The 26,169-nt window shown below is 48.4% G+C and overlaps 1 protein-coding gene across 2 annotated transcripts in view; it reads left to right on the top strand.

The window, feature by feature from the left end:
* The window catches only part of TMEM44 (transmembrane protein 44), a gene marked incomplete at its 5' end in the record, with an annotated part of 32,972 nt that extends 7,333 nt beyond the window's left edge, over positions 1-25,639 (top strand). Inside the window, 6 exons of one of the 2 annotated variants that reach the window (XM_080806808.1) lie at positions 3,000-3,170; positions 4,949-5,077; positions 7,066-7,170; positions 12,029-12,187; positions 20,052-20,084; positions 22,635-25,639. In XM_080806808.1, coding sequence (XP_080662934.1) covers positions 3,000-3,170; positions 4,949-5,077; positions 7,066-7,170; positions 12,029-12,187; positions 20,052-20,084; positions 22,635-22,823 — 786 coding nt within the window. In that variant the 3' untranslated portion in view covers positions 22,824-25,639. The remainder of the gene's footprint in view (positions 1-2,999; positions 3,171-4,948; positions 5,078-7,065; positions 7,171-12,028; positions 12,188-20,051; positions 20,085-22,634) is intronic. The other variant, XM_080806809.1, reaches the window with a different exon arrangement.
* Positions 25,640-26,169: the final 530 nt, after the last annotated feature.

Raw genomic sequence — 26,169 nt, 5'->3', positions numbered from 1 at the left:
GCAAAGGTGAGCGTAACGGGCTCCTCACTGCCTCTAAAATAAAATCATTTTCCCCAGAACATCATTTAATAGCAGTTCCAGGAGAACAGGATTCGGGGATGGCAGCTGCTTCGATGGTCATTTGTGGAAAGCAGAAGCCTGGGGGGCTGGCTGGGAACCCCCCTGGGCATGCCGACTCCAGATCAGGGGAGGGAAGTGTGGGAACCCCTGGGACATGGGGCTCGAAGACCTTCAGAGGGATGGGTGCAGTGCCTGCCTGTATCAGTGCCCTGGGGCCACCGTAAGAAAGGGTCACAAACTTGGGACAACCGGCTTCAAGATTCTAGAGGCCTGCAGGCCAGTACAAAGGTGTCACAGGCCCGAGCTCCCTCTGGAGGTGCTAGGGAAGGAGTTCTTTCAGGCCTCTTCCCAAGTTTCTGGAAAGTTCCTCGGCTGATGGCTCCATAACTCCAGGGTTCACACGGCGTTCTTTCTCCCTGCATGTGTCCTCATGCGGCCTTCCCTCTGTACGTGTCTGTGCCTCAGTTTCCCTATTATAAAGACATGGTCATACTGAGCGAGGGTCCACCCTAATGACCTCATCTGAACATGGTCATCTGCAAGGCCACGTTCACTGGCTCTGGAGGTTGGGAGCATCTTCTGTGAGGGGGAAAACAAGTCAACCCCCGCATCAGACACCTAACATAGCCCCATGACTGTGTGCTTCCTGCTGTTCATTTTATTCACAGCATTTGTCCCAGCCTGAAGTTAGCTCCTTCAGTTATTAACCAAGTTGTTGGTCCCCAGTAGAACACGAGCGCCCTGAGGGCAGTGGTCTGGTCTGTTTCATTCCCTCTGTATTGCAGGTGCTTGGAGCCCACCTGTGGTAGGTGCCAGAAGACACTTGTTAATGATTGACCTAATCTGGTCTGGGAAAAAGGAAGCTTGTGGAAGTAGGAATTAGGAGGGCTTTCTCGGGGCAGAAAGAGCAGTGCTGTTCTCTGTGGTCCTGGGGAAGAGAACCAAAAGCAAGACTGGAAAGAGATTATGGGTTGGGGGGGGGGGGGTCATCCCATTTATAATTTAGATGCTTTGCGCAGTTTCTGGAATGTAGAAAGTGATCAGTATCGTTATTCCTGTTTTAGGAGGTAGTGGGCTCCCCATCACTAAAGGCATTCAAGCCTGATAGCCCTTGGCAGGCAGATAGAGTTAGGTCGTATTAGGGATTAGACTGGGCAGTCTCTGAGACACCGTCTCTGGTCCCAGGCAGAAGAGCCCAGAGCTAAGGACCCCTTGTGAGGGAGAAACTCAGCAGGGTTTGGGTGTTCTGGGAAGCCTAGCCAGATGGCTGTGAACGCTAGATCCCCTAGAAGCTGCTTCTAATTTACCCCTGGTCGGGGCGCTGAGGAACAGAATGGTTGGGTGGCTTTGGTGGAAGAGGTTCCCATTCTTCCGGAAGTGACACACCCCCTGACCAGTATGGCCTCTGCTGGCAGCACTGGAAGTGTCGCCGTTGCAGGATGCCCCACCTGCTTCCAACCCCCCACGTGGATTTGCCAGGCAGCCACGGGGCTGGATAGCGCCCCTGGGTTCTCTCTGTGACCAGCCAGACAAAGCCCACAGGTGCTGAACCCGCCACATCCCGAGTCACCAAGCCTACCCCAACCTAGAGTGGGTGCTCAGCACCCACGGTGTGTCCAGCATGCCAGCAAATAGAGCCCCACAGGCTCTTGTGCTGACAGTGAAGAGAGACTGAGTTTTGAGGTCAGTGGGAGCCAGGAGTGGGTGGGCACGTGAGTGACAGCAGAGAGCTCACCCGGCTTGGGGTCATCCTAAACAGCAGCAGGTACAAGGTCAAGGGGCAGAAGGCAGGTCCCAGCGCTGGCCCTGCAAGTCACCTCCTCTCTCAAGCCCTCAGTGTCCGCAGTAAATGGAGCTGGGCAGACGGGGATCCCCGAGGAGTTCTCATCACAGCAGTGCAGACTGCTGCTTCCTGGGCTGAGTCAAGGGCGGCTGGAGGGTCAGGGGCCCCCCCGCCCCAGCCCGGGGAACTGGCAGTCTCTATGAACTAGTCTTCCGGGCATGGCCAAAAAAAAAAAAAAAAAAAACAGGGAGCCCTGGGGAACCAAACTTGAATAAATGCAGAGGGAAACGAAACATTCCCAAGCAATCTTTTCCAGAGTTAAAATAAAAACGGGGAAAATCAGCCAAACCTTGCTTTTTCCTCTGGGTTTTTTTAATTCTCTAATCATGGCCTGTATATCTCTAAATTCAGTTATTTAAAAAGTAAAATAAATTATATGTAATTTATATTTATATAAATTTAAATATACCACGTAATTATATATAATTATAAATATGTAGCATTTGTGTATAAACATATAAATGTATATATAAAGTGACTTCATACCTGTAAAGGGTATTTAACATATGAATATTGAATATGGGTTATTTGCCTTTTTTTTTTTAACCAATATTGTCATTACTCATTCTCCAAAAATAATCCCTTACTTCAAAACTTCCAGGACCTTATCTCTAATGTTCCCGCCTTTCCCGGCTGGCCAGATTCAGCACTGATGGTCTCAGGAAGAGACGTCAGTCCTTGGCTATTCAGAATTCTTCTAATTCCCTCCCATTCTCCCAGGTGACACTCATGAGCCCCTCCCCAGTGCCGGGTGCCAGGGATGCTGAAATGGGGAGGATGTTCTCAGGAGCCCTCTGCTGGGATGCGTCATGTGTCATGGGGCCTGGAAGTGGGAGTTTCTCACCCCCGTTAGGGTGGAGGTGGTATGAGAGTTTTCTCAGAGTTGAGTTTAAGCCAGGTTCTGAGGCATGAATAGGAGTTCACCAGGCAAAGGAAGCAGCTTGAGCAAAAGCGTAATAAAAGCAGCACCTTTAGGAACCAGCCATGGGCAGAGAGAGGACTGCCATGCCAAGAGCCTAGGTCTTAGAACCCAGCTCTGAGGAAGCCGGGGGTGACAGTGTTCCCCCCTGCCCAGCTCCCTCCTCTCTCTGTCCAGTGCCAAGGTAAGGCGTTTCCCTCCATTCACCTGTGGACCCGGCTCCTGTCAGCCCTGGCTGGCCTCCTCTATGCCTCGGCCATCGTGGCCCATGACCGGCGGCCTGAGTACCTGCTTCGGGCCACACCCTGGTTCCTGACCTCCCTCGGTCGAGCTGCGCTGGACCTCTCTGTATCCACCTGGGGCCTAGGAGGCTTGATTGCTTGTGTCTCATCTCCTCCCTGTCCCTGTGGTGCCCTCTTTCCCTTTTGCTAGATGGAGCTCTCTCCCAGGGGCCAGGGACTAGGGTTGAGTCCTGGGGCAGATAGATGCAATTGCGATTATTTGCAATTTTGTATTTTGTTTCCTTGATGTACATGTGAGAGAAGGAATGATCTCTTGGCTGGAGCTCTGCGGAGCGGCGAGGGGGAGTGTGCAGATTCCTGGCCCTGGGAGCAGAAGACCCGTGCACCAGTCTCATTGCTGCTCCTCCCCTGGGCAGGGCCACACCCTCCCAGAAACCCGTTTTCTTCATCTTTGCCCTTTCTCACAAGGCTAGGAACGGGCTTTGCAAGCCGACCTGCCATGCAGGGCTAAGCATCCCGGTTCTCTTGTCTTTGGCACTGGAGCCTGGGCTGGGGACGCAGAGATAAACACTGACAGGGGCTGCCCTTTGTCAGTGACTGCTGAGCACCCTTCTGGTTCCCCAGGGGGTGTTGTGTGATGCATGGACACCCCAGGGACCTTGACATGAGAGCCTCAAGGGCAAGCTAAGCTCAGACGGTGGGCAGATAGAGAGGTAGACAGTGGGTAAATTTGTGTATGAAAACCTGTGGATTCATCAAAAATAGTTTAGAAATAGTTTAAAATGGTGACTTTTCTCATGGGCTGTATTTGTTTTCTAGGGCTGCCATATTCAGTTACCAGAAGTTGGTGGCTTGAGGCAAAAGAAATGTATTCTCACAGTTCCATGGGCTACGAGTCCGAAGTCCACGCAGGGCCACACTCTCCTGGAGGCTCTGGGGGAGAACCTTCCCTTCCTCTTCCAGTTTCTGATAGCCCCTGATGCTCCTTGGCTTGGGGAGCGTAATTTTATCTCCTGCCTCAGTCTTCACAAAACCTCTTCCCTTCGTTTATCTCTGTATGTCCTCTGCTCTGACAAGGACTCTAGTCATGGGGTAAAGGGTCCATCCTAACCCACTATGACCTCATCTTAACTATATCAGCAAAGACCCTTTAAAGAAAAATTTAAAAAAAGATTTTATTTTTAAGTAATTTCTACACCCAGCACAGGGGTCGAACTCACAACCTCCCCCCCCGCCCCCCAGATCAGGAGTGGCTCATTCCCCGACTGAGCCAGCCAGGGCCTCCAAAACCCTATTTTTAAATAAAGCCACTTTCTGAACTTTCAGATGGATATGAATTTGGGCAGGGGGACACTATTCAACCCATTCTGTGTACTGTCCCTGTAAGCCAAGCCCTTCAAGGAAGATGTTTTCAAAATGCTTTTGTTTAATGAGTATTTGCTAAGTATCTACTAAATTCTAGAGGCAGGGTCTTGCTGGCTGCTGGGCCCTTGCCAGGGATATGTAGAGAAAGTCAGACCCGGTTCCATTTATTATTTTTTTAAGATTTTATTTATTTATTTGACAGACAGAGATCACAAGTAGGCAGAGAGGCAGGCAGAGAGAGAGAAGGGGAAGCAGGCTCCCCGCTGAGCAGAGAGCCCGACTCGGGGCTCAATCCCAGGACCCTGAGCCGAACTTAGAGGTTTAACCCACAGAGCCACCCAGACGCCCCGACCTGGTTCCATTCTTAAATGAGCTCATCTCTGTTCTGGGGCCCACCCTGGCAGAATCATCCCATGAGGGAGAGAGCCTGGGCATGGGGGGCCCTCGGGGTGCAGAGGTGAAGGCAGCCATGGGTGGCTGAAATGCTCTGCTTCCTTGGACCTTAACTCTCCCTCTCAGATCATATTCCTCTCCTGGGTGATGAAGAGCAAGATGAGACGGGCCTTGGGATTTGCCCCGGAAGCCAGAGAGAGCCCGGACACCCAAGCCCTCTTGACCTGCGCAGAGAAAGAGGAAGAAAGCCAGGAGGCAAGGTCTTGCCAGCTGGAAACCTGCTGGTCCCACGGGGGGCTGAATGTCCCTCGAACTAGGACACTTGGTCACTTTAAAAAACGACTGTTTATGGAAAAAAAGAAAAAAAACAAACTGTTTTTGCCCAACACTAAGGGTGCCCATTGGATTCTCTGCTTTTCCAATTACAGCATATTTTTTTAAGTTTTTTTGATCATTTAATAACTTTAATATATTTTTAGCAACGTAGTTGGAATAGTCAAATGTCCATGTATGCTCTTTAGCAATTTACTTCCATATATATATATATATATATATATATATATGTAAATTAACAGGTTAAATTAGAAATAATATGATTTTGCCCTCATAGTTTGGAGAAACACGTATTCCCACTTTCACATGCATCTGTGATGTGTGCATCATCGCCATCACTAACACAGCCTTTCTTCAGGTGGTATTGCTAAAAGCTGGCCTTTCAATGTGTTGTTTATGGTCATGTCCGCCATTTACAATTACGTCAAACCAGCACATGTGTTTGTCCCCTTTCACTGACTCGAGAAGGTGACCTCTGTAAGTAGGCAGAGCTTCTCTTCTCCTGAGACAGTTTACCTTTGTCAAAAGTCCTTGGTTCCCAATAACTGAGAAGTCACCTCATGCAGCCCCCACTTTTCTAAGATAATTTCTTGAGGAAAGAAATCTTGCCTATTGCCTGGGCTCCTCACTATCCTCGTTTTTCTCTCAGAGAGCGGAAATGAGACTCTCTGTGAGCAAACTGGCCCACTCCTTCAAACGTTCTAGGTTTAACAGGGAATATGACTCAGTTCATGGAACAGAAGGTAGTGGGGCATGGCCAAGGTAGAGGGGTTGCTGTAAGTGCTCGGCCCAGAGCTCCACATTCCCAGCAAGGCTCTAACAGGAGGTTATTTTCATTCCATTCTAGAAACTTAGGAAATTGTATCCCCAAAGGGAGCCAACATGCTTAAAGAGAGCCCCGTGTGTCTTGGTGTCCTGGAGGAAGGAAGTAGAGCCTTTGCAATGTCTTCTGTAGTTCTTTTACTTTTCTTTTCTTTTTTTTTTTTTTTTTAAGATTCTATTTATGTATTTGAAAGAGACAGCATGGTGGGGGAGGGGGAGGGTCAGAGGGAGAAGGAGATTCCCCACTGAACAGGGAGCCCAATGTGGAGCTCGATCCCAGGACCCCAGGATCATGACCTGAGCCAAAGGCAGATGCTCAACCAACTGAGCCACCAGGCGCCCCTCTTCTGTAGTTCTTTCCATGTGGTCCCTGGACCAGCACTGCCCACCGACTTGGGGATGCAATTCTAGGGCTCCACCAGCTCCGCCAGCTCTGAAGCTGAGGGTGTCGTAATGCGTCCATTGGATGCTTCTGATGCACACTAATGTCTGGGAACCACTGGTTTACAAAAGTATTTATTTAGTGCCTACTGCAGTGATTCCCAGACTTTGCCATGCTTTAGAATCATCTGGGGGCTTTGAAACACCCCCTACCAATGGATCAGAATGTCTGCTGGGGATGGACAGAGCTAAACATTAGCTTGTTTTTGTTTTGTTTTGTTTTTTTACGATGCTCAGGTGACTCTACTGTGCAACGAAGTTTGGGAACCACTGACCTACTGTGACCTCAAAGAAAGAGATAAGAGGGGATGCCTGGGTGGCTCAGTCAGTTAAGCATCTGCCTTCTGCTCAGGTCATGATCCCAGGGTCCTGGGATGGAGCCCCACATTGGGCTCCCTGCTCAGTGGGGAATCTGCTTCTCCTTCTGACCCTCTACCCCTCACTCTCTCTCTTAAACAAATAAAATCCTAAAAAAAAAAAAAGGAAAGAGATAAGATAACATCTTCTAGGAAGCAAAAAGTGAAATGTACCATGAAAGGACAGAAAAAATATTTTAGGGATTCTTTTGAACAAAATGGGACCATGTTTTTGGAAAAATGTCTCCTGACTAAGAATTCTGTTTTTGTCTCCCCACCTCCCCTTAAAAGAATTCAGATTGGGTGCCTCTCACTACACTTCCACCCTGCAAATCACTCAGGACAATGGCAGCCATCAGTCGCTACTTGGAGCTGACCATCGAGCCGGTGCAGCAGGTACATGGCTGTGGCCCACAGCCAAAGGACGAGAAGGGTGGGAAGTAGTCATGGAAGGCTTCCTGGGGGAGGTGACACTTTAGCTGCGGGATGGGCAGAATGAGGCAAGAAAGCATGTAAAAGGAGGAAGGAGCTCTCTAAGGCCTCAGTGGAGGCCAGGTGAAAGGCTGGAGAGGCGGCAAGGGAGAGATTGTCCCACTGTGGAGCCTGTCATCCTGAGGGGCAAGAGTCCAGGAGGCAACAGGACCAGAGACTCAGGGTCACACGTGCCTTTTAGAAGTGTCACTCAGGCAGTGCTGGGGGGCAGACTAGCTCTCCGTGCCAGCTCTTGTGCTATCCCTGGTGTGCATCCTGACACCTTCCCCTCCCTCAGTCCCAGTCCCGGCAGTGTCACCACACGGCATCCCACACTTGCCATGTCCAAACAGAACTTGGGATTGCCATGTCCTCTCCCTCCCCCGTCCTCTTCCTGGCAGTTGGTCAAGCCTCAGATTCCTCTCTCCCCCTCACTGCATGTCCACTCCATGTGTGAGTCTCCTAAATACCGCCTTTAAAATAGAGCCAGCAGCCTCCTACCTCATTCCCTTCTCCAAGGTCAGTCTTGTCCCACCCCCTCCACCTATAGTCAGCAGCCAGAAGGGGCAATTCCATCGTGCTCCTTCCAGAAGAAAATTTAAGACCCTGGAGCCCAGCGCACCCTCCCTCCCCATTCTCTTCCTTCTTCACTCACTCCTCCTAGCTGCCTGGGATTTCTCTCCATTCCTATGCCTAGAATGCTCTTCCTCCAGGTTGCTTTTATATGGTGCCTCCTTCCGGTCTTCCAGATTTCAGTTTAAACATCACCTTCTCTGGGGGACTCAGTCTGTTGAGCGTCTACCTTTGGCTCAAGTCATGTCCTGAGATTGAGGCCTGAATGAGCTCCCTGCTCAGGCGGGGAGTCTGCTTCTCCCTCTGCCCCTCCCCCTGCTCATGCTCGCTCTCTCGCTCTCGCTCTCTCCCCCTCCCTCCCTCTCTCAAACAAATGAAATCTTAAAAAATAATAATAATAATAAATGTCACCTTCTCAAAGGCCATCCCTGACTACACACTCAAAAGTAGCCTCCACCTGTCATATATCTCTTTTTTTTTTTTTTTTTTTTTTGAGGGGGAAGCAGGCTCCCCGCTGAGCAGAGAGCCCTAGGCTGGGCTTGATCCCAGGACTCTGGGATCATGACCTGAGCTGAAGGCAGAGGCTTTAACCCACTGAGCCACCCAGGCGCCCCAATATATCTCTATTTTATTGCCTTTTTAAATGCTCTACAAAGCACTTCTCACTATCTTTTACTTTTGTTTTTGTCTGTCTCCTGCTGAGATGTAAACTTTGCCTCCTATCTTATTTGCCCAGCCACTGGTGCATGTGGCCCTTGGTAAAGGATCTTTGGACGTTTTGGAACAGGCTTGGAGCTCAGTAGTAGTGGCCCCCGTGGGATGGGCTGGTGCTCAGAAAGAGTTTGGGCCTGAGAGATGGGTTTTACTTTTTGTTCTGTCTCCTTGGAAAGTAGGCACAGGTAACTCTGGGATGCCAGTACCATTCAGAGAGATTCAGAGCACGCTTTCACAGTTAAGAGCCCACCTGGGCTGTTAAACCCTTCTTAGGATGGGAAGTCTGGGGAGAGAGCAGGGAAGCTGGCAGCATCTGGGAACATTTGGCACTAGAAATTTTTAAATTATCAAACTTTTGAAAAATAATAGTGCAAAGCTTGCATTCGGTCTAACCCTGCCAGTACCTGAATCTTGAATGGATTCCTGCTGCAGAACAGACTCCGTGAAAGAAAAGTGTGTCCCTCCTTCATTCTCCTCTACTGAGTCATCTGGCACATTTTTGAGCAAATGCACCCCCTTGGTTTCTTCCTTCTGTGTCCACCAGAGGGCCACTGTCCTCTGTCGCTGAGGTGGCTCCCAGCACCCAGCCTGAGCCCTGAGGTCCAGCCTGGGGAAGGATGCTGCTTCTCTGGGCTCTAGGGCCACCACTCCCAGTGCGTTTATTGAAAGCTAACTACTTGCCAGTCTTTGAGACAGTAGTTAACAGTCATTGCTTCCGTGATGCTTCTTATGCTGGTCATAGTGCTTAGATTACCGGACTAAGTGCTTTGTAACCAATCATAGAAGTGATCCCTCTGATCTAAGTGCTTCCTGTACATGAATGTAAACCTCACAGCTGACCCCTAACCTCATTTTATAGATAAGGAGGACAGGGCACAGAGAGGTTAAGCAACTTGCTCAATGTCACACAGTTTGTCAATGGCAGAACCAGGATTCAAACCTGTCTGTGCCCTTGACCCCCAGGCAACACTGCCTCTTACTTGACATAATGTCTGACACCAAGTAAGCATTTGATAAATGGTTGGCTTTTATTTTATTTTTAAGATTTTATTTATTCGACACTGAGAAAGAGCATACAAGCAGGGGGAGCAGCAGACAGAGGGAGAAGAAGAAGCAGACTCCCCTCTGAGCAAGGAGCCCAATGCAGGGCTCAGTCCCAGGATCCTGGGATCATGACCTGAGCTGTTTAACCTACTGAGCCATCCAGGCACCCCAATGGTTGGCTTTCAAATGATTATTAATGCAAATTCTCATAACTATTATTATTTCTATTGTTATTATTGAATAATTAACTGTTGTATTATGATTTTATTTTATTTTTTTTTAAAGATTTTATTTATTTATTTGAGAGAGAGACAGTGAGAGAGAGCACGAGAGGTGAGAAGGTCAGAGAGAGAAGCAGACTCCCCTTAGAGCTGGGAGCCCGATGCGGGACTCGATCCTGGGACTCCAGGATTGTGACCTCAGCTGAAGGCAGTTGCTTAACCAACTGAGCCACCCAGGCTCCCCTGTATTATGATTTTAAATTGAGGCACAGGGAGGGTTAAGTAACTTGCCCAAGATCTCATACTTAGGAAAGCATAGGAATGGCTTTCAAGCCTGCCTGAGCCTGGGACTTGAGCTTTTTATTTATTTATTTTTAAAGATTTTATTTATTTGACAGAGAGAGATCACAAGTAGGCAGAGAGGCAGGCAGAGAGAGAGGTGGAAGCAGGCTCCCTGAGCAGGGATCCTCATTCGGGGCTCGATCCTAGGACCCTGAGATCATGACCTGAACCGAAGGCAGAGGCTTAACCCACTGCGCCACTCAGGCGCCCCAGACCTGAGCTTTTTTAAGGAGAACATGTTCTCTGTGCTCATTTCATGCCCTGCTCAGTTAGCCAATTTTTTTTCTTTTTTTCATGACAATGTCCTGGGGGGCAAGGTTGTGATGAACTAGGTCCCTTGTTGCCATGGGCATCGTTGTGTGTCCTGTCTGCACAGCTGTCTGGGAGTACACAACAAGGCCCACAGGGATGCTCACTTGTCTTCCCAGCAGTCCCTCCTTGGCACTGGGCCCAGGGAGAGGTTTCCCAGGAGATGCAGCCGAGTTTAGGGTGAGCTCAGGGGCTGAATGCTGTGGGGTCATGGGGATCAGTGACTTGGAATATTTGAAAACCCAGTTCAGGTGTCATCGGGCCCTGAGGAATTTACAGACTCTAACATTGTTGTTGCCTGGGGCTCCTGTACCCCCTGCCCCCCAGCCTGTCTAGCCACCTCTCACATAAAACCATGCATGTGACCCACCCGGGGCTGGAGCCCTGTGTGATTTGGGGCCCAATATGAGTAGCCAATCTCATGTGTCTGGGACATTCACATCTTAGCCCTGTGGACCGCCCCCCCCTTCAAAGGAGACAAGGCAGGGTATACTACCCCGTTTGCTGGATGAGGAAACTGGCACTCCAGGAGGATGCATTTCTTGCCAAGGTGTGTGGTTCACTGTGGAAGGCAGGCTGTTCCCCTGTAGTATGTCAATGGAATGTGGTATGTCAATGTCAATGGAATGACCCAAATCCCACCTGGTTCTGAAACCCCAGCCAGCAGGGCTTTGGGGATCTCCAACAGAGTCCCCAGAGCCCTGTGGAGGGAAACTCTCTTCTGAGATGGATGGATGGATGGATGGACGGACAGACTGACAGACAGAAATCTTGCAAGTTTCTTCCTCACTTTACCCTCTGGAGCTGCTGGTGGGTATGAGGCCATGCAGTGCGTTTTGGCAGTAGCTCTCCAAATCACAAAAGCTCATGCCCTCTGATCCAACAATTCTGCTTCTAGAAATGTTTCCTTTAAGTACCCTGAAACCTTGGATGTACAGTAGAATTTCCTGCAGCCAGTGTTGTAAAAGCCAGAGATGGGAAATGCCCTCAAAGTCCAGTCAGTAGAGGACGGTTTGGCAGTTTTGGAACACCTACAGGATGCCAGGAAAGGAACAGAAAGAGCAACAAAGCCACTGCTATAGAACGATCACCCCGACATATTGTGAAGTGAGACAACTCAAGGTGCCTAAGAGAGTGTAGATGTGTTGCCCCCATGCGTGGAACTAGGGAGCTGTGTATCTGCATTTGCTTGGGTATGGAGAGATCAGGAACCCGAGCCTGGTTGCTCCTGGGGAGAACTGGGTGGCTCCGCAGGCAGGTGGGGGCCGACCTTGCATTCTACACTCTTCTGTACCTTTTTTTTAAAAGATTTTACTTATTTATTTGAGTGAGAGCGCGAGTGCATGAGTTGGGGGAGGGGCAGATGAAGACGCAGATTCCCCGCTGGGCAGGAAGCCCCATGCGGGGCTCAACCCCCAGGACCTTGAGATCATGACCTGAGCCGAAAGCAGCCGCTTAACCCTTGGAGCCACCCAGGCGCCCCCTGTCCCCTTTGAATACTAGAGTACTGGAATGCTTTGACAATTCAAAAATAAAGCAAGCTAAGCCTCCCTGCCTGCCCTTCCCCATACAACTTGCAGGCAAGCTGCAGCACCACCAGGCTGCCCGGCGATGGACAGATGAGCCCTGGAGACGCCACCCTGCAGGAGCCCCCCTCGTACCCTCCCGTTCAGGTCATCCGGGCCCGCGTGTCTTCCAGCAGCTCCTGCGAGGTCTCCTCCATCAACTCGGACCTCGAGGTACACGCTGCCACCCGCCAGGTGCATGGCCGTCCCCCACTGCCACTTGCCGGTGCCTCCGCGGGGCTTGCATGGCTGTTCTCGAGGCTGCCTACGCTAAGCTCACGCTGGCTGGACGGTGAACGAGCACGCAGGGCGCTCCCGCCCCCGGGGGCGCGCACGCCCAATGGACGGTGAACGAGCGCGCATAGCGCACTCGCCCCCGGAGGCGCACACACGGGGCGGTACTGAGAGCTTCCCAGGTCAGTTGAGTTAGGGCCTCAGGGCGTGTTGCAAGTGCTGTCTTAGAGTCATCCGCATGTTCAAGTCTTAAAACGCACAAGTAATCGATTAACTTTCAGAGTCTGAGTGTTCCCCGAACCCATTTGACCATGGAGCATCCCTTCCTCGGCAGGAGCACCCGCTACCCGCATGGCGCTATCAGGGTCGCATACAGGAGCCCCTTGCCGGCCACTGTGCCCGGCACTTTGGCAAACTTCGCCTCATTTTGAGTCTTTGGATCTGTGAACAAAACACAGGTCGTATTTTGGATGCCACAGGTGGCTGTAACTCTCGGGTCCGAGCTGTTCGGTCACTGTCGGTCCCCCAGCTATGGTTCCCAGCCCGGTTCCAGGAGGAAGTTTTCCCTTTGCCTACGGAAAGTGAGAACAAGGGCAGTGTTGTGGGCGTGTGATGGCAACCGGAGAGTGGCCGCTGTCTTTGGTAGGGCTTGGGTGGGGAAAGGAGGACTGTCCTTCCTCCGGCGTTTGTCTTCTACGATCTGGCAGTTAAAATGCCCTTTTATAAAATGATGATAATGCAAGTGGTAGGTGTGTTGAGTTTTGGGTTTGGGTTTTTTTAATGGCCTTATCTGGCCAAATAGTTCAGTTAGCCGTCCTGGATAAATCCCCTAAACTTGAACTCGTTGTGGACCCCAAAATCCAAAAGACTCAGAGCCACTGATCTGTGGATACAGTCCAGATTCCTCAGTGTGAGGTTCTAGACCTTTCACTGCTACCCCAGCCTTGTGGGACTCGCCCTCCACCCTTATTACCTCAATGTCCGCCCTGGTCGTGGACTGTTCCCTGTACCCAGGCCTCTGGGCCTTTCTCCTTAGGGTTCTCCCTGGCCCATGTATCAGAAGCCTACCCAGATGCCACCTGCTGGGTGACAGTTCATCCCGCCAACACACGAGATTAATGGCTCCTTCCTGTGAATGCCAGAACACACACCTCTCTTACACAACTTCCATTGTTGGCTGTGTCCTCTGGTGAGCTGTAGGGGCTTGTCTCCCCAACAGGCTGGGCATGAGTTTTTTGGGACTAGGGCCTGAGCTGCACTCACATTTCTCTGTCCCTCGATTCCAAAACACAGTGGAGAGCTGGGTTTTGAGTGAGGAGTTCTGCACCAGACCGAGCACCATTTGGGGTCTATGTATCCCCATGTCAATCAGTATTGTTTATTTCCTGGTTTCAGTCTCAGAATTTATAGGACACCCACAGCACATGGCTTGGTAGCCTGGATCTAGCAGTCTTGGCAGAAGTCTAAGGCTGGGCAGGGTGGGGCGTGGGGAGGTGGGGAGAATGAGCCTGATGGCTAAGTGTGTTCAGTGAGGAGGAAAAGACAGTTAAGTCAATGGGTCAGGGAGGGGCTGGGGAGACCCAGGAGCAGTATTTGCTCTGTGGAAACAAAGGCAGCCAAAGTTGAGGTAAGGACAGTGACCTTGAAAAATTGGGAAATTTGTCTTGGTGGTAGGTTTGAGCCATTCTGTGATTTGTGGTCCTTGTCCTTCCCCCATGTTATTACCTCTATCTTTCTAGACATTGTTTTTTGAAACTATCTGAGTACAAAGGGGTTAGGGTCACACTTTTAAATTAAGCAAATGGCAAAGAAGGCTTTTGCCTATGTTAAAAGGAATATAACTTTTGAAGCTCACCTGCCCCAGCCCAGCCCATGGCACAGTCCTTCAGCTTCACTCCCCAAAGCACACACACACCACAAATGACAAAGCTACTGAGTCCTGTAAAGAAATAACTTAGAACTTCACTAGATACATATGCTAACAGATCAAACGTATCGGAAAACTCCCAATACAGATGGTTCAGTAGATGAGCGGGAGATAGTGCAACAGCTGTGGGATCCGTGCCCTCAGCTGCCCCACCTTGTCTGTGTCTGTCTTGATGGCTTCTGCTTGTCCCCTCATACCCCTAAGTGAATGGCGTCCCAGCTCCTACCATGGAGGCCTGGGAGCCCCTCTGTGTGGTTAAGGTGATGTGTTTATCTCCCTGGTGGTGCTTTATGATGTTGTAACTCTCAGAGGGTGGCTTTAGGTCCATGTGCCGGGCACATACCAACCGTGGTGAATACCTACTTCTTGCAGCGTTGGGGAGGCAGGGGAGCAGGGGGCCATCCCCACAACACATAGTTCACTCCGTGCCTGCACGCCATCAGTCAGGATGATAAAAAATAAGAGGGAGCAGACGAGGGGTTCAGCCCCAGCTCTGTCTGGCCCAGAAACCCTGCTGTTAACTGCCGCAGTGCCTTGGCCGGGACTCCTACCAGGGAGGTCTGCAGGACCAGGCTTATTATCCAGCATTCCCAGTTGATAAAGGAGAAACCCGACTCGCTGTCCAGGACTCCACCCGCCCTGTGCTCCGCCTGGGTGCTCAGGGCCAGAAAACACTGGGGCTTGCAAGTAAATCCAGTAACAGCAGAACAGATACAGATAAGACAGAGACAGATAAGGTTGGGTGAGTTCACGGGGAGGGAGACTTCGGATTATTTTCACCTTTCCTCAGATGTGCAGGGCTGGGTTGATCAGGGCACCCGACGGATGATGCCAGAGCTTTCAGTGTGACTCATGACCCTGGAGGGAGGTCATGTGTTTGGACTGTGTGGGCTTCTGGACATCACAAGAGAGGCACGCTGCAAAGAGACAGGATCCATGGGTTCATTCGCTCACTCACTTGCCCACTCAGCACGAGGCAGCCCCACTCCTGCAGAGCCACCGAGGGTGGACTGAGCAGATGCTGAGGAAGGGTAAATGTCCCTGTGGTCTGCGGTGGGGGCTGTGGCCCTGAAGGAGCAGGGCTTTTGGGAGTGGCCTTTTCCCTTTCTAGAGTAGCCAGCATCTGACTTTCCTCTGTTGTTGAAACTTCCTGTGCCTTTCTCCTCTCCTTTTTCCTCTCCTTTCCTTTCCTCTCCTCTCCTCTCCTCTCCTTTCCTTCCTCCCCCACCCCGGGATAGAAGAAAAGATGGAAGTCCAGTTTTGTGATGAAAGAATGTCTAGTCATTTTTCCCCTTGTGCTCCCTCTCAATGCCATCCATCTGGAGAAAGAAGCTTTGTAGAAATTTTACAAGAGGCTGTTTCTGGCTTTGGAACAAAGTCTGTGTCTTGTGTACACTTGTGTGTACATGTGTGGGGGACAAGAACAGGACCAAACGCCAGATTGCTCTGTCTAAAGAGGGTCAAGTCCCTGTGTGTCCCTGCTAATTCTGTGCCTAAGGCTGTTGCTGACAACTGAGACCACTCGTTCCCTCTCCAAACCCTGCTTTCAGCACCAGCAGACCAGGACAGATTCCTTTGGATGTTTGCTACTCTGAAGACCAAATCGTTCTTTTAAGGAAAAAAATTATGTGTGTGTGTGTGTATGTGTGTATATATGTATGTGTGTATATGTACACACATGTATAAAATACATTTAAATTCTTATAAAATATATTTTAAATACATATTTGTTATATATAAATTTATATTTATGTATACATTTAGTACATACCTTTTAAAAATATGTATTTATATTAATGGGCTATAAAAGTGCTAAATTTAGAAGAAAATACATGTAAATATGAAGAAGGAGGCCAGACATTCCAATAAGTACCAAAGATCAAGATCAAGTTGAGGACATGCATTCTGCCCTCCAGGGAACTGTGTCCTACCCAGACAGCGGGTGCCACTTGCAATGAGACCATGAGAAAGAATACTTCCTGAAAGGTGTGTTCAGTCGGCTAGTTCCCCCAGGGTGAGCAGAGAGGCTCCCCTGGACCCCAGAGGGAAATGAGCTGTGCAGGACACGGCACAGACTCGGGCTTCTCTGGGCTCTCGCTGACCTGCCAGGCGGCCTTGGGCCCCCACTGGACTGCTTGAGTTTCAGCTTCTTCTGTACCGAGGAATCCTGAGACTTGCACTACCTGCATTACAGGGTAACTAGGAGGATCAGGTGGGGGCAGCTGGTGTGCCCCACACAGCGTCGTGGGAAGCAGGCTGGAGGCGGGCTCGGGTATGCCCTCGGGGCTTCTGGCTGTGGCCTCAGTCTGGCCGCACTCATCCTTTCTCTGGGCCTGCTCTGAAAGTGGAGACAATGATTTTGGGGAGGGCAGTGAGGCTCCGCCAAGGTCGGGATGTACTGTTCCCATAAATGCTCACTCTGAAACCCCAGCTCTGGACCAGGCTGTCTTTAAGGTCCTGTGCAGCACCATGACCTTGAGTGTAAACATGTATTGTGGAGGAGGCAGGAAGAGTTCTGGCAGGTGGGGAGGAGGAAGGCGTGGGGAGGTGAAACCCTGTCCCATCTAGGGTAGGTGCTATAGAACGGCTTAACGAACTAGAGAAATAGAAAGGGTACCATTTGGAAGCATATGGTGTAAATTTTAAAAGTCTGTAAGGTTCCAGTTCAAAAGGAAATTCACTTTATGAACTCTGGGAGAAAATTGTAGCTGGTGTGTACCTGGCCAATGTTAACACTTTATAATTGGAAGAAACAAAAAACTTATCATCTTTGGTCCTGAGTCCAACACCGTGTCACCTCCCCAGTCTTGGGAGAAGTCACTCCTCCCTCAACGTAAGAGGACGCAGTCTAAAATGTAAGCCTGGAAAGTGACTGTGTTTCCTCAATGGTTAGGACACACCTCAAAGCCTACAGAAACAAAGGAAAAGTTGCCCCGTGCCTTGTAGGTGGGGGGCTATGTGTTGCTTCTTGATTTCAGAAGCACGAAAAAGTGTGCTTTTAGAAAGGAGCTGAACTGACATATTACCTGCTGTGGTTCATGGAGGTGATGAAATCAGGGTCCTAAAGACAATTTCAAGACCGTGGTAATGCCCACTGACGATAAGGGAGAAAAGCCATTTGCACATTTTGGTTTGTGTGTGTATGTGCTTGTGTGTATTTCAGAGGGCTATTCAATACTGTTCATGAGGCTCTTGGAGTAGAATTATGGGATAGAATATATTTTGTTTTGTTTTTTTAATTTATTTTGTTTTTTAAAAAAAATTCCTGCACAGAAATTAACACATTTTGCTCTTGAAATGGGGAAAGCACAAGAATATGTGATATTTTCACTTTTGGGGATGTGGAGAGAGTTCTCAGAGACACGGGTTCATTGCATCCTTGGGCACACAGTCATTTTTGGCTTAAGAAGGAACTTTAAAAAGAAATCCCGACTACTACTGCCACTAGAGGGCACTCTTCTTAAATTTTTGACAGTGATGGCGAAGTTTGGGAAAGGAAATTTCAAGCTCTCTTACCAATCCAGTTGGGGGACTCTTAGTCCTGTTTGTTTGCTTGGCTTTAAATAAACTTTTCAAATTTTGGAATAATAGGTAGTACAGAAAGATCCTGTGCGCCTCTGCCCAGTTTCCTGTAATGTTAACATCTTACACAAGAATGCTGTTTGTCAAAACTGAGAAATTAACACCAGTACATAACTATTAACTAAACTACAGACTTTTATTTGGAGGTTACCAGTTTTTCCATTAATATTCGTATTCTCTTCTGCATTTGATTCTTCTTCTGCACTTAATAATTTTTTTTAACAAACACAGCCCCTCACTGTGTAAAATCAGATTACTATTGCTACTTTGCATGAACATCTGTATTTTCGAAAGAAAGGTAAAAGTTAGCAACTTTTCTTTCATTTCTTTTTTTTTTTTAATTTTATTTGTTTATTTGACAGAGAGATCACAAGTAGGCAGAGAGGCAGGAAGGGGGGGGAAGCAGGCTCCCCTCTGAGCAGAGAGCCCAATGTGGGGCTCGATCCCAGGACCCCGAGACCACAACCTGAGCCGAAGGCAGAGGCTCAACCCACTGAGCCACCCAGATGCCCCTCTTTCATTTCTTTTTATTTCTGTTTCATTTGTAAAAGTTGTTTCACTTTTCAACCCCTGCATCCTCCCAACATTTCTGTCATTCGCAGTATGTTGAACTATCATTTTAGTAATTTCATATCTTCTCCAATTCACCCTGGTTTTTAAAAATTCTGTTTTGGTTTTTTGTTTGTTTATTTTGTTTTTTCAGTTTATGTCTCCCTCCCACAGGAGGCTGTCATTAAAAGATGAATACCATGGAATTATCACGAATCTTGTTAGGTCTAATAATGCACTGTTCTTAGGATTTTTTAGAAAATGTCCTTATTTATGAGAGACATGTTGAAATATTTACAGATGAAATTATTTATTTTAAAATACTTAAGCAAATAAAAAAAACTGGAGAGCTAGAGCAGATAAAACAGGGTGTGTCAATGGGTGTTCATTAGATATTCTTTTATTGGTATGATTGAAAATCTACAATTAAAAAGTTGTTTAAGGTGCCTGGGTGGCTCAGGGGTTTAAGCCTCTGCCTTCGGCTCAGGTCATGATCCCAGAGTCCTGAAATCGAGTACCGCATCGGGCTCTCTGCTCAGCGGGGAGCCTGCTTCCCCTCTCTCTCTGCCTGTCTCTCTGCCTACTTGTGATTTCTCTCTCTGTGTGTCAAATAAATAAAATCTAAAAAAAAAAAGTTGTTTAAAGTGGAAATTTAAGGGATGCCTGGCTGGCTCAGTCAGTAGAGCATGCAGCTGTTGATTTGGGGGTTGTAAGTTGGAGCCCCACATTGGGCATAGAGATTACTTTTTTAAAAAGCATTGGATCTTCAACTTAAAAAAATAATAATAATTTTAAAAATAATTTAAATTTAAAAAAATTTTTAAAGATTTTATTTTATTTGTCTGAGAGAGACAGAGAGAGAGCACGCACGCACAAGCATGGAGAGTGGCAGTCAGAGGGAGAAGCAGGCGCCCTACGGCACAAGGAACCTGAAGCCAGACTCGATTCCAGGACCCTGGGATCATGACCTGAGCTGAAGGCAGATGCTTAACCGACTGAGCTACACAAGTGTCCCTAAAAAAAAAAAACTTTTTAATGGAATTTAAAAGAACTGAACACTAGAGGCTTTGTTTTAATGTGACAAAGCCTAATCGTCTGGACTGTGCAGATCGGCAGCTATTCGACAGATAAGTCTGCCGGACATCTGCAGATTCATAACTCTATGTCGGAAACACGTATTTCCCAGGCACTGCATGAGGTGCCGGATGAACAAGAGCAGACCATCCTGCAACCTTCCAGAACCTGAGTCAGACATACTCAAGCCTTGGGGTGGAACCACCCGTGCAGTAAAGGCTAATTAAAACTGGATCTTGGCTGGTAGAAAATACCCTGTATTTTCAAGGGTATTTTATTTGCATCTCTCTTAGTTTTATGGGTTTGAGTTGACTCATCTCAGCCACGTGGTTAATAAATGGAAGATTTATTATTATGCCTGATAATAATAATAATAACTTCTAATAATAGTAATTTTAAAATCTAGTACAGATTATAATTTTTCCAAGGACCTGCAGCCCTTTGTAATTATCGCAATTATCCTATTGATCATTTAGCTAGATTGTAGCCACCAGGAGCTGCAGCCTTTCTGCTTGCTGAAGTCCTCTGTTCCTCTGCCCCCAGATCACTGCAGGGCTCTGCGACCTTGCTCACTGGGCAGACCGTGCTGGTGCTGAGCCCTGCTCTGCTCTGCTCTGTGATGCTGGCGAAATCTCGCCAACACTTGTTTCCATCTCTCTTTTTATTCTGCAGCAGAAGTATTGGGAAGCCCTAAACTCGGAGCAGGTACGGACAATCATACTCTCTCTATTCCAGAAGGGACGTCCTGTGGCTTGATTCCATTTCCTGTTTTTGTGAGCCCTTCTTGGATGGCCGGGCCCATGCCACATTCCTTTAGGTAAAAAAAAAAAAAAGAAAAAAGAAAATGAGAGGCAAGTCTGAGAATCAGGGGATTTTCTAGTCCCTCTCAGTTCCAAGTGCTTTCTGCTGTGCCCAAATCATCAGGTAGGGACTCAGAAGATGTGGAACCCCAGGAGAAGCATGGTTTGGCAGACAAGCCCGTGGACAAGCCGAGTAGCGGCAGGTTAGCGGTGGTGGTGGTGGTGCTGGGGGCCGGCGCATCCCCCCACACCGTCCCTCTGGGACCCTGGGCAGCTGGCACTGTGTCCACGCCTCCCTGGCCTGCAGGGGAGAGCTGAGCTTGTCAGATGACAACTACCTGTGCTGCTCATCTCCCAGGATTCTTTCCGGTAAGGGCGGAAATCTTTTGCTCAGATTTTCTTTTTGCTTGGATTCCAGCAATGTTTTCATTGCTTAAGATGAGGTTTCAAAACGCAGTCTTCCGGGAATTTGGAAGGAAGAGATTTAAAATGTTTCAGAGGCTTAACCCACTTCAAAGAGTGCACTTGATCGAAGAGGCTGGCTGTTTGGTGGCCGCTGAGTTGGTCAAGAGTAGAAAGAACAACTCTGGAGAAGCCCTTTCGGGACCTGGAGTGGTAATTCTGAAATATTGCGGCGGCTAAAAATCACCCAAGGCACTTGTTAAAATGTCAAACCTTCGGTCCCAAATCAGAGAGGGGCGAGGGTGGATGCCCGTCATGTGTCTTTTTTTTTTTTTATCTGTCTCTTTTTTAATGAGCACCTTGGGCGCTTCGGGTGAGGTTGATCACAGCCCGCTTCAAGAGCTGTGATCTGGAACGTGGGCCTGAGCCTGAAATCAGCATTCATCACAAAGCATACCATCCACCCTCAAAGAATGGAACAGGCCCCTACTTCCGCCCCTGGGCACCTGGGCCATGGAGCCTACAGGGCCAGCGGGGACTCTTTGGGGATTTGCTTGTTATCTCCCGCCCACATCTGCAATCACGCGTACATAAGTTAGCGCTTGAAATGGCTGGCACAGCCCCAAACAGGTATGGGGTGGGGGGGGCGGCGAGCTTTGCAACAACCCAATCAGCTTAGCCCTTGGCCCGTGGGGTTACGGGAGGGGGTGGCCTTTTTAACACTATGCTTTTTTAGGCACCAAGTAGTGGAACTCAGTTCAGTTATCAGTAAATCACTAACTGAATTGGGCTCTTCCTATTTCAAACAAAGCCACATTTTGTATTTTATAACTGGCATGCTGCGGGCATTTCTCTCAGTAGCTCAGGGAGCCCTACAGACCTTATCTGGGACCCTTATGACTGGACTGTTGGATTGAGCTTAAGTTTGAGCAGCTGGCAGAGTGTTTTTCTTGGAGGGCATGCCATGACTGGCTGTTTCCTTGCCCAGCTAGATCATCTGGCCTAGGCAGACACGATCTTTTCCTATGTTGTTTCCTGGGTCTCTTGATACTGTCAGATGTGACCTTGTCACTCCGAGTTATCAGTCATAGAAACTCAGAAATTAAAGAGATCATATTTAGTTGCTGATCCAACACCCCAGCTTACCCCTCGAGAAACTGAGGCCCAAAGAAGAGAAAGCAAGTTAGTGGCAGAAGGAGGACTTGAGTCCAACCCGCACTTGCCTCCGTGGCTGGACTCACCAAGAATTCCCTGCTCTTGGCCCCATGCAAAGTTCTCTCTCTCCTTGGTCACATGAGAACAAGAGGAGGACTTTGCAAACCATGTGTCATCAATGCTTATATGACTGCTTCTCTTTTCTCAACCTTTTGCTCATAACCTTTCCCATACTTGTGTGAGTCAGAATAATAGAATAATCACTGGCAGTGACCACCTTCTCAATTAAGTTTGAGGTGTTTGCTTTGGACAAGTCTGCTGAGCCTCAAGTTTAGAGGAAATGGCGTGGTGGGGAGGAGCGCCAGGTGGCAAGGGCAGACCGGTGCTCTGCTCATGAGGAACTCATCCTCTACCTAAAAGGACAAGGCAGTGCCCATGTTCAGCTACAAATGACTTGTACATGCAATACAAAGAAATAAGGGTGTGCAAGCTCAATGGTAAAAGCAGAGTAGGCTTCCTGGAAGAGGAGGTACCTATCTGGGCCATAAAGAATGGGTTGAATTTGCCTGATCTATTCCAGGAATGACTTTGGCATGGAGGTGGGAAATCTTGGGATAAAAGGAACATGACTCATTCTCACTAGAGTAAAGATGGAAAAGGGAGGGTGGGAAGTGGGTCTATCGGTTCCGGGTGGTTGTCCATTAACTCCTTGCTTTAAAGTTGTCTGTATCCCATGAGTTCCTAGAAACGCAGGCCTGATTAACCTGCCCTTACTGTTTCTCCTTGTCTGTGCCTGGGTTGTGAGAACTAGGACTGGAGCTGTCGTTAGATGTGGCGCATTGTAAGAGATGGGAAGCATCTGTTCCATCCAGGTACCATTTGTGTCTTTTCTCTACAGTGGGACCCTGAAGATGTAAACCTTGAAGGGAACAAAGACAACATAGACATGCTCGGATCCCAGGCACACAGGGGCTCCATGGGGCCAGCGGTCTTGACGTCTGACAAAGAACACCTAATGCAAGGCCATCAGCTCAGAGCCCTCAGCCAAACGTTTGTCAAGAACGGAGCAGGGATCAACCTGCAATGACCCCCATGGCAGTCATCTCAGCTTTTGCAGAGGTGGCTCATGAAAGTGAGGAGCTGGGTGTGGTCACTGAGCTTGGCTGCTCTGCGTTGTGGCTCAGAACAGAGGGAAGACTCCAGGTCCTGTGGACGGACCTGGGCATGTGCAGTTTGGTCTGAAGATCAGAAGTTCACAGACCACTCTTGCTTTGAAGTAGAAACTTTCATCTAAAGGTCACTGGGCCCTCTCTTCCTTTTCCCTTCCAATTCAGCCATCCTCCACATCTCTGCTAGGTGCCACGAACGAGTACATCTAACAAGCAGCTCCTATGTTTGGATCTCCATGGAGCCCCATTCTGCAAGTCCTGGCTACACCCAGGATGAGAAGGGTGGGCCCGTATGCAGGAGATCTAGGACACTGTCACTGGTACTGGTGGGACCTGGCTCCCATCGAAGTTTTCTGCTTCCAGAGTTTTCTGCTGGAAGTTGGAGGTGGGACTACCTGGCTTGTGAGATCATGGTTATTGAAAGGGCAAACTACGCTCATTGCTCTAGGTACCAGGAGCTGCTCCAACCGGCCAAGGTGTGTGCTGGGCAGGGTTTGCAGGTGAGGGGGCCTGTCTGCTTCAGGAACTAACATGGAAGAGGCATGGTGGGAGGTGTTAAATTCAAGCACAGTCATCTCATTTTAGCATTATTTTGATACCATGATCACGGGAGAGGGGAAGATTGTAGGGAATGGGGCCGAGGTGGGAGTGAATAAATTTACTGGAGTGAGTAAGTCATGATTGAGATGCAGCATCTCACTGTGGAGTGCAGAGATGTCTGAATCCCAACACAGCCACAAAAGCCAGCCATGAGGTGAACTGGAAGGCATGTCAAGAAACATAGCTTTGCTCCTGGCTGGCCCCCAAGAGCCTGTGTGACTCAATTGCAATTACCCAGTTTCTCCAAAGGGGTAATTTAAATCCCAGCAGCATGAAGAAGGGGGTGCCTAAAGGAAGCAAGGGGATTCCACAGACCTCAGCGGAGATCTTAATCTTTTGAGTGGCCTCTGAGCTAGAAGTGAACTTAAAGTCACCCTATCTATCCCCTTTATCCTACTGCTCTGATCCCTTGGTGTCTTGAAATGGAGTTTGCCGAAGCCAGTTTTGCTTTGTGCTCTTAACCATGGAAGCTGTTCTTGGAGAGGAGATAAGAGTTGAGTGGGGGATGGGGTGGAGAGCACATTCCGTAAGAAATCCTACAGAGGGCTGGACCCAGGGAGGCATGGAATCCAGTCCAGGAAGGAGGAAGTTGATGTGGCCGGAATGGATGGCGCAATCTGGGCTAGGTGGTGAAGAGGCTGGCAAGGAATCAGACCACACAGGTAAGCGAGTTAGCACTTAATACTGTGGTTCATTGGCAGCTGTGACCAGTACTAGAGTAGGAAGGTGACTGACATGCCTCTGGTAGGCCACAGCTTTTCAGGAAGCAGAAATGTAGTCATGGACACAGTATGAACATGGAGAACATATTTAACTGGAGCGACAGCAGCAGGGCAGATGGTGGGCTCATCTTCAGAAAGGCAAGAAGGCCCAGGGATAGGATACCATCTCTGGAATTTACCTTTCGCATATCCTCCTTCTCTCAAGAGGAGGCTGGCCCATGTTCCCAGGGGGTACCAGAAATTGCCTGAGTCTTGATGAAACGGCCACTTACCCAAGAACATCAAACAGTCTCGCTGATTTAAGCAGCACAAACTACCTGAGTCCCAGATGTTGTCTGTCTCCCTAGTTCCCATCATCCCAGCCTTCCTTCACAAACCAGTTCCTCATGTTGTGGTCCAGTCCTGTCTCAAAGCTGAATCCTGAAGTCTCTTCACCCAGAGTGAACTAGTAAACTGAAAATTTTGGAAGCAAACTTTGGCCTCCTTGTTCAATAAGACCTTGCCTGTTATACAAAGCTCTGGAAACCCAGAGCCTTTGTAAAGAGGTGCCAACCCAAACTCTTTTCTCCTAGTCAGAGTGTCCCTGTCCTGGGCCTCCACTGCAGCCTCATTCCTGTTGGACCAGGAGGATAATGGGAGTTACTTGCCCTGAAGACTCACTGATCAGTGAAAGGGGTTACCTACAAGGGAAAAGGCTGGGAAACAAACCGTCATCTTCTCTCGCCCACTCATCTGGATGTGAGTGATGGTTTAATGTGGCCTCAGTTGTGCTGCCTATTATTTCCATGGCTTGGAGCATGCTATCTAACCATTGTGAACTGAGTTAAACAATACCTATCTATAATGCCTGTTGTGAAGACTAAGTAAATCAACATACATGAACTGCATAACACAATACCTAATTCTCAAAGTAACCTTGAAAAGGGATTAGTTTCCACTCTCCCTAGACCTGCTGGGCACTTAGGTGCTCAAAGGGCTGTCAGTAACAAAAAATATCAGACTCACAAATAGAATGATCTTCAGAGGGTTGAATCCCCTCGACAATCCTAATAAATGATTATGTAGCCCCCACTTAAGATCTTCCCAGAAAAAGAGAGAGATTTCACTATTGTATATTCTAAAGTCTGCATCCTTTAGGGAGAGTTCTGATCACTAAGACTTTCTTAAAATCCTGTCTAGATCCTGAAAAACCACTATCTCCGTATCTCCTGTGAGCAACATCTGAGGCCACACTCCCATCATGTTAGTTACCATGGGATATGAGCCCCTACAGAGTAAGGAGAGGCACTTGGGCAAGGCGTGTCACTGGGCTCTAACTCCCAAATCTGATTTGGCGTGATCCTTGTCAAGTCATTTTTCTTTCTGGGTCACAGTTTCCTCATCTATTAAATGAAAGGCCAGCTTTCTTTCTTCCCTTCTATGAATGTGCTGGTGAATTTGTTTTCCACAGAAGATGGACATGTTTATAAACTCTATTAATAGACAAATTTCAGATTTACTTTGAAAATGGGATTCAATATATAACACATAGTCTGTTTGGATTTTGCTGTCCAATGAAGATAAAATGTCTTTGTAACATGAAGGGATCATGGGATTTGACATTTAAAAATTTTGCAGATTCCTTTCAATACTGAAAACCAAAAACTATGCCACCTTGCTTCCAAACTTGGCGATTCTGGTGAGTTCATTTAGTTTATTAAGAGGCTCTATTATTGGCAGTTTATTTTGGTGAAGTCACATACTTGCTAAACCATGTCTTATATTGAAGGAAATATGAAAAGTATTTTCCACAGTGTGAGAAAAAGGACCTGGCTCAATCACTGAGGAAAAGGATACTGATGTCTTAGGAGTGTCTCAAGACTGACTTCAGAATACTGACTTCAGATTGTCTCCACTTCTTTTTCCGTGCCTACTTGATCATTCTTGGCACTTTCCAACGATG

The sequence above is a fragment of the Martes martes genome, assembly GCF_963455335.1.
Source record: "Martes martes genome assembly, chromosome: 1".
NCBI lineage: Eukaryota > Metazoa > Chordata > Mammalia > Carnivora > Mustelidae > Martes > Martes martes.
The sequence above is the reverse complement of the archived record's forward strand: the minus strand, read 5'-3'. Positions and strand labels throughout refer to the sequence as shown.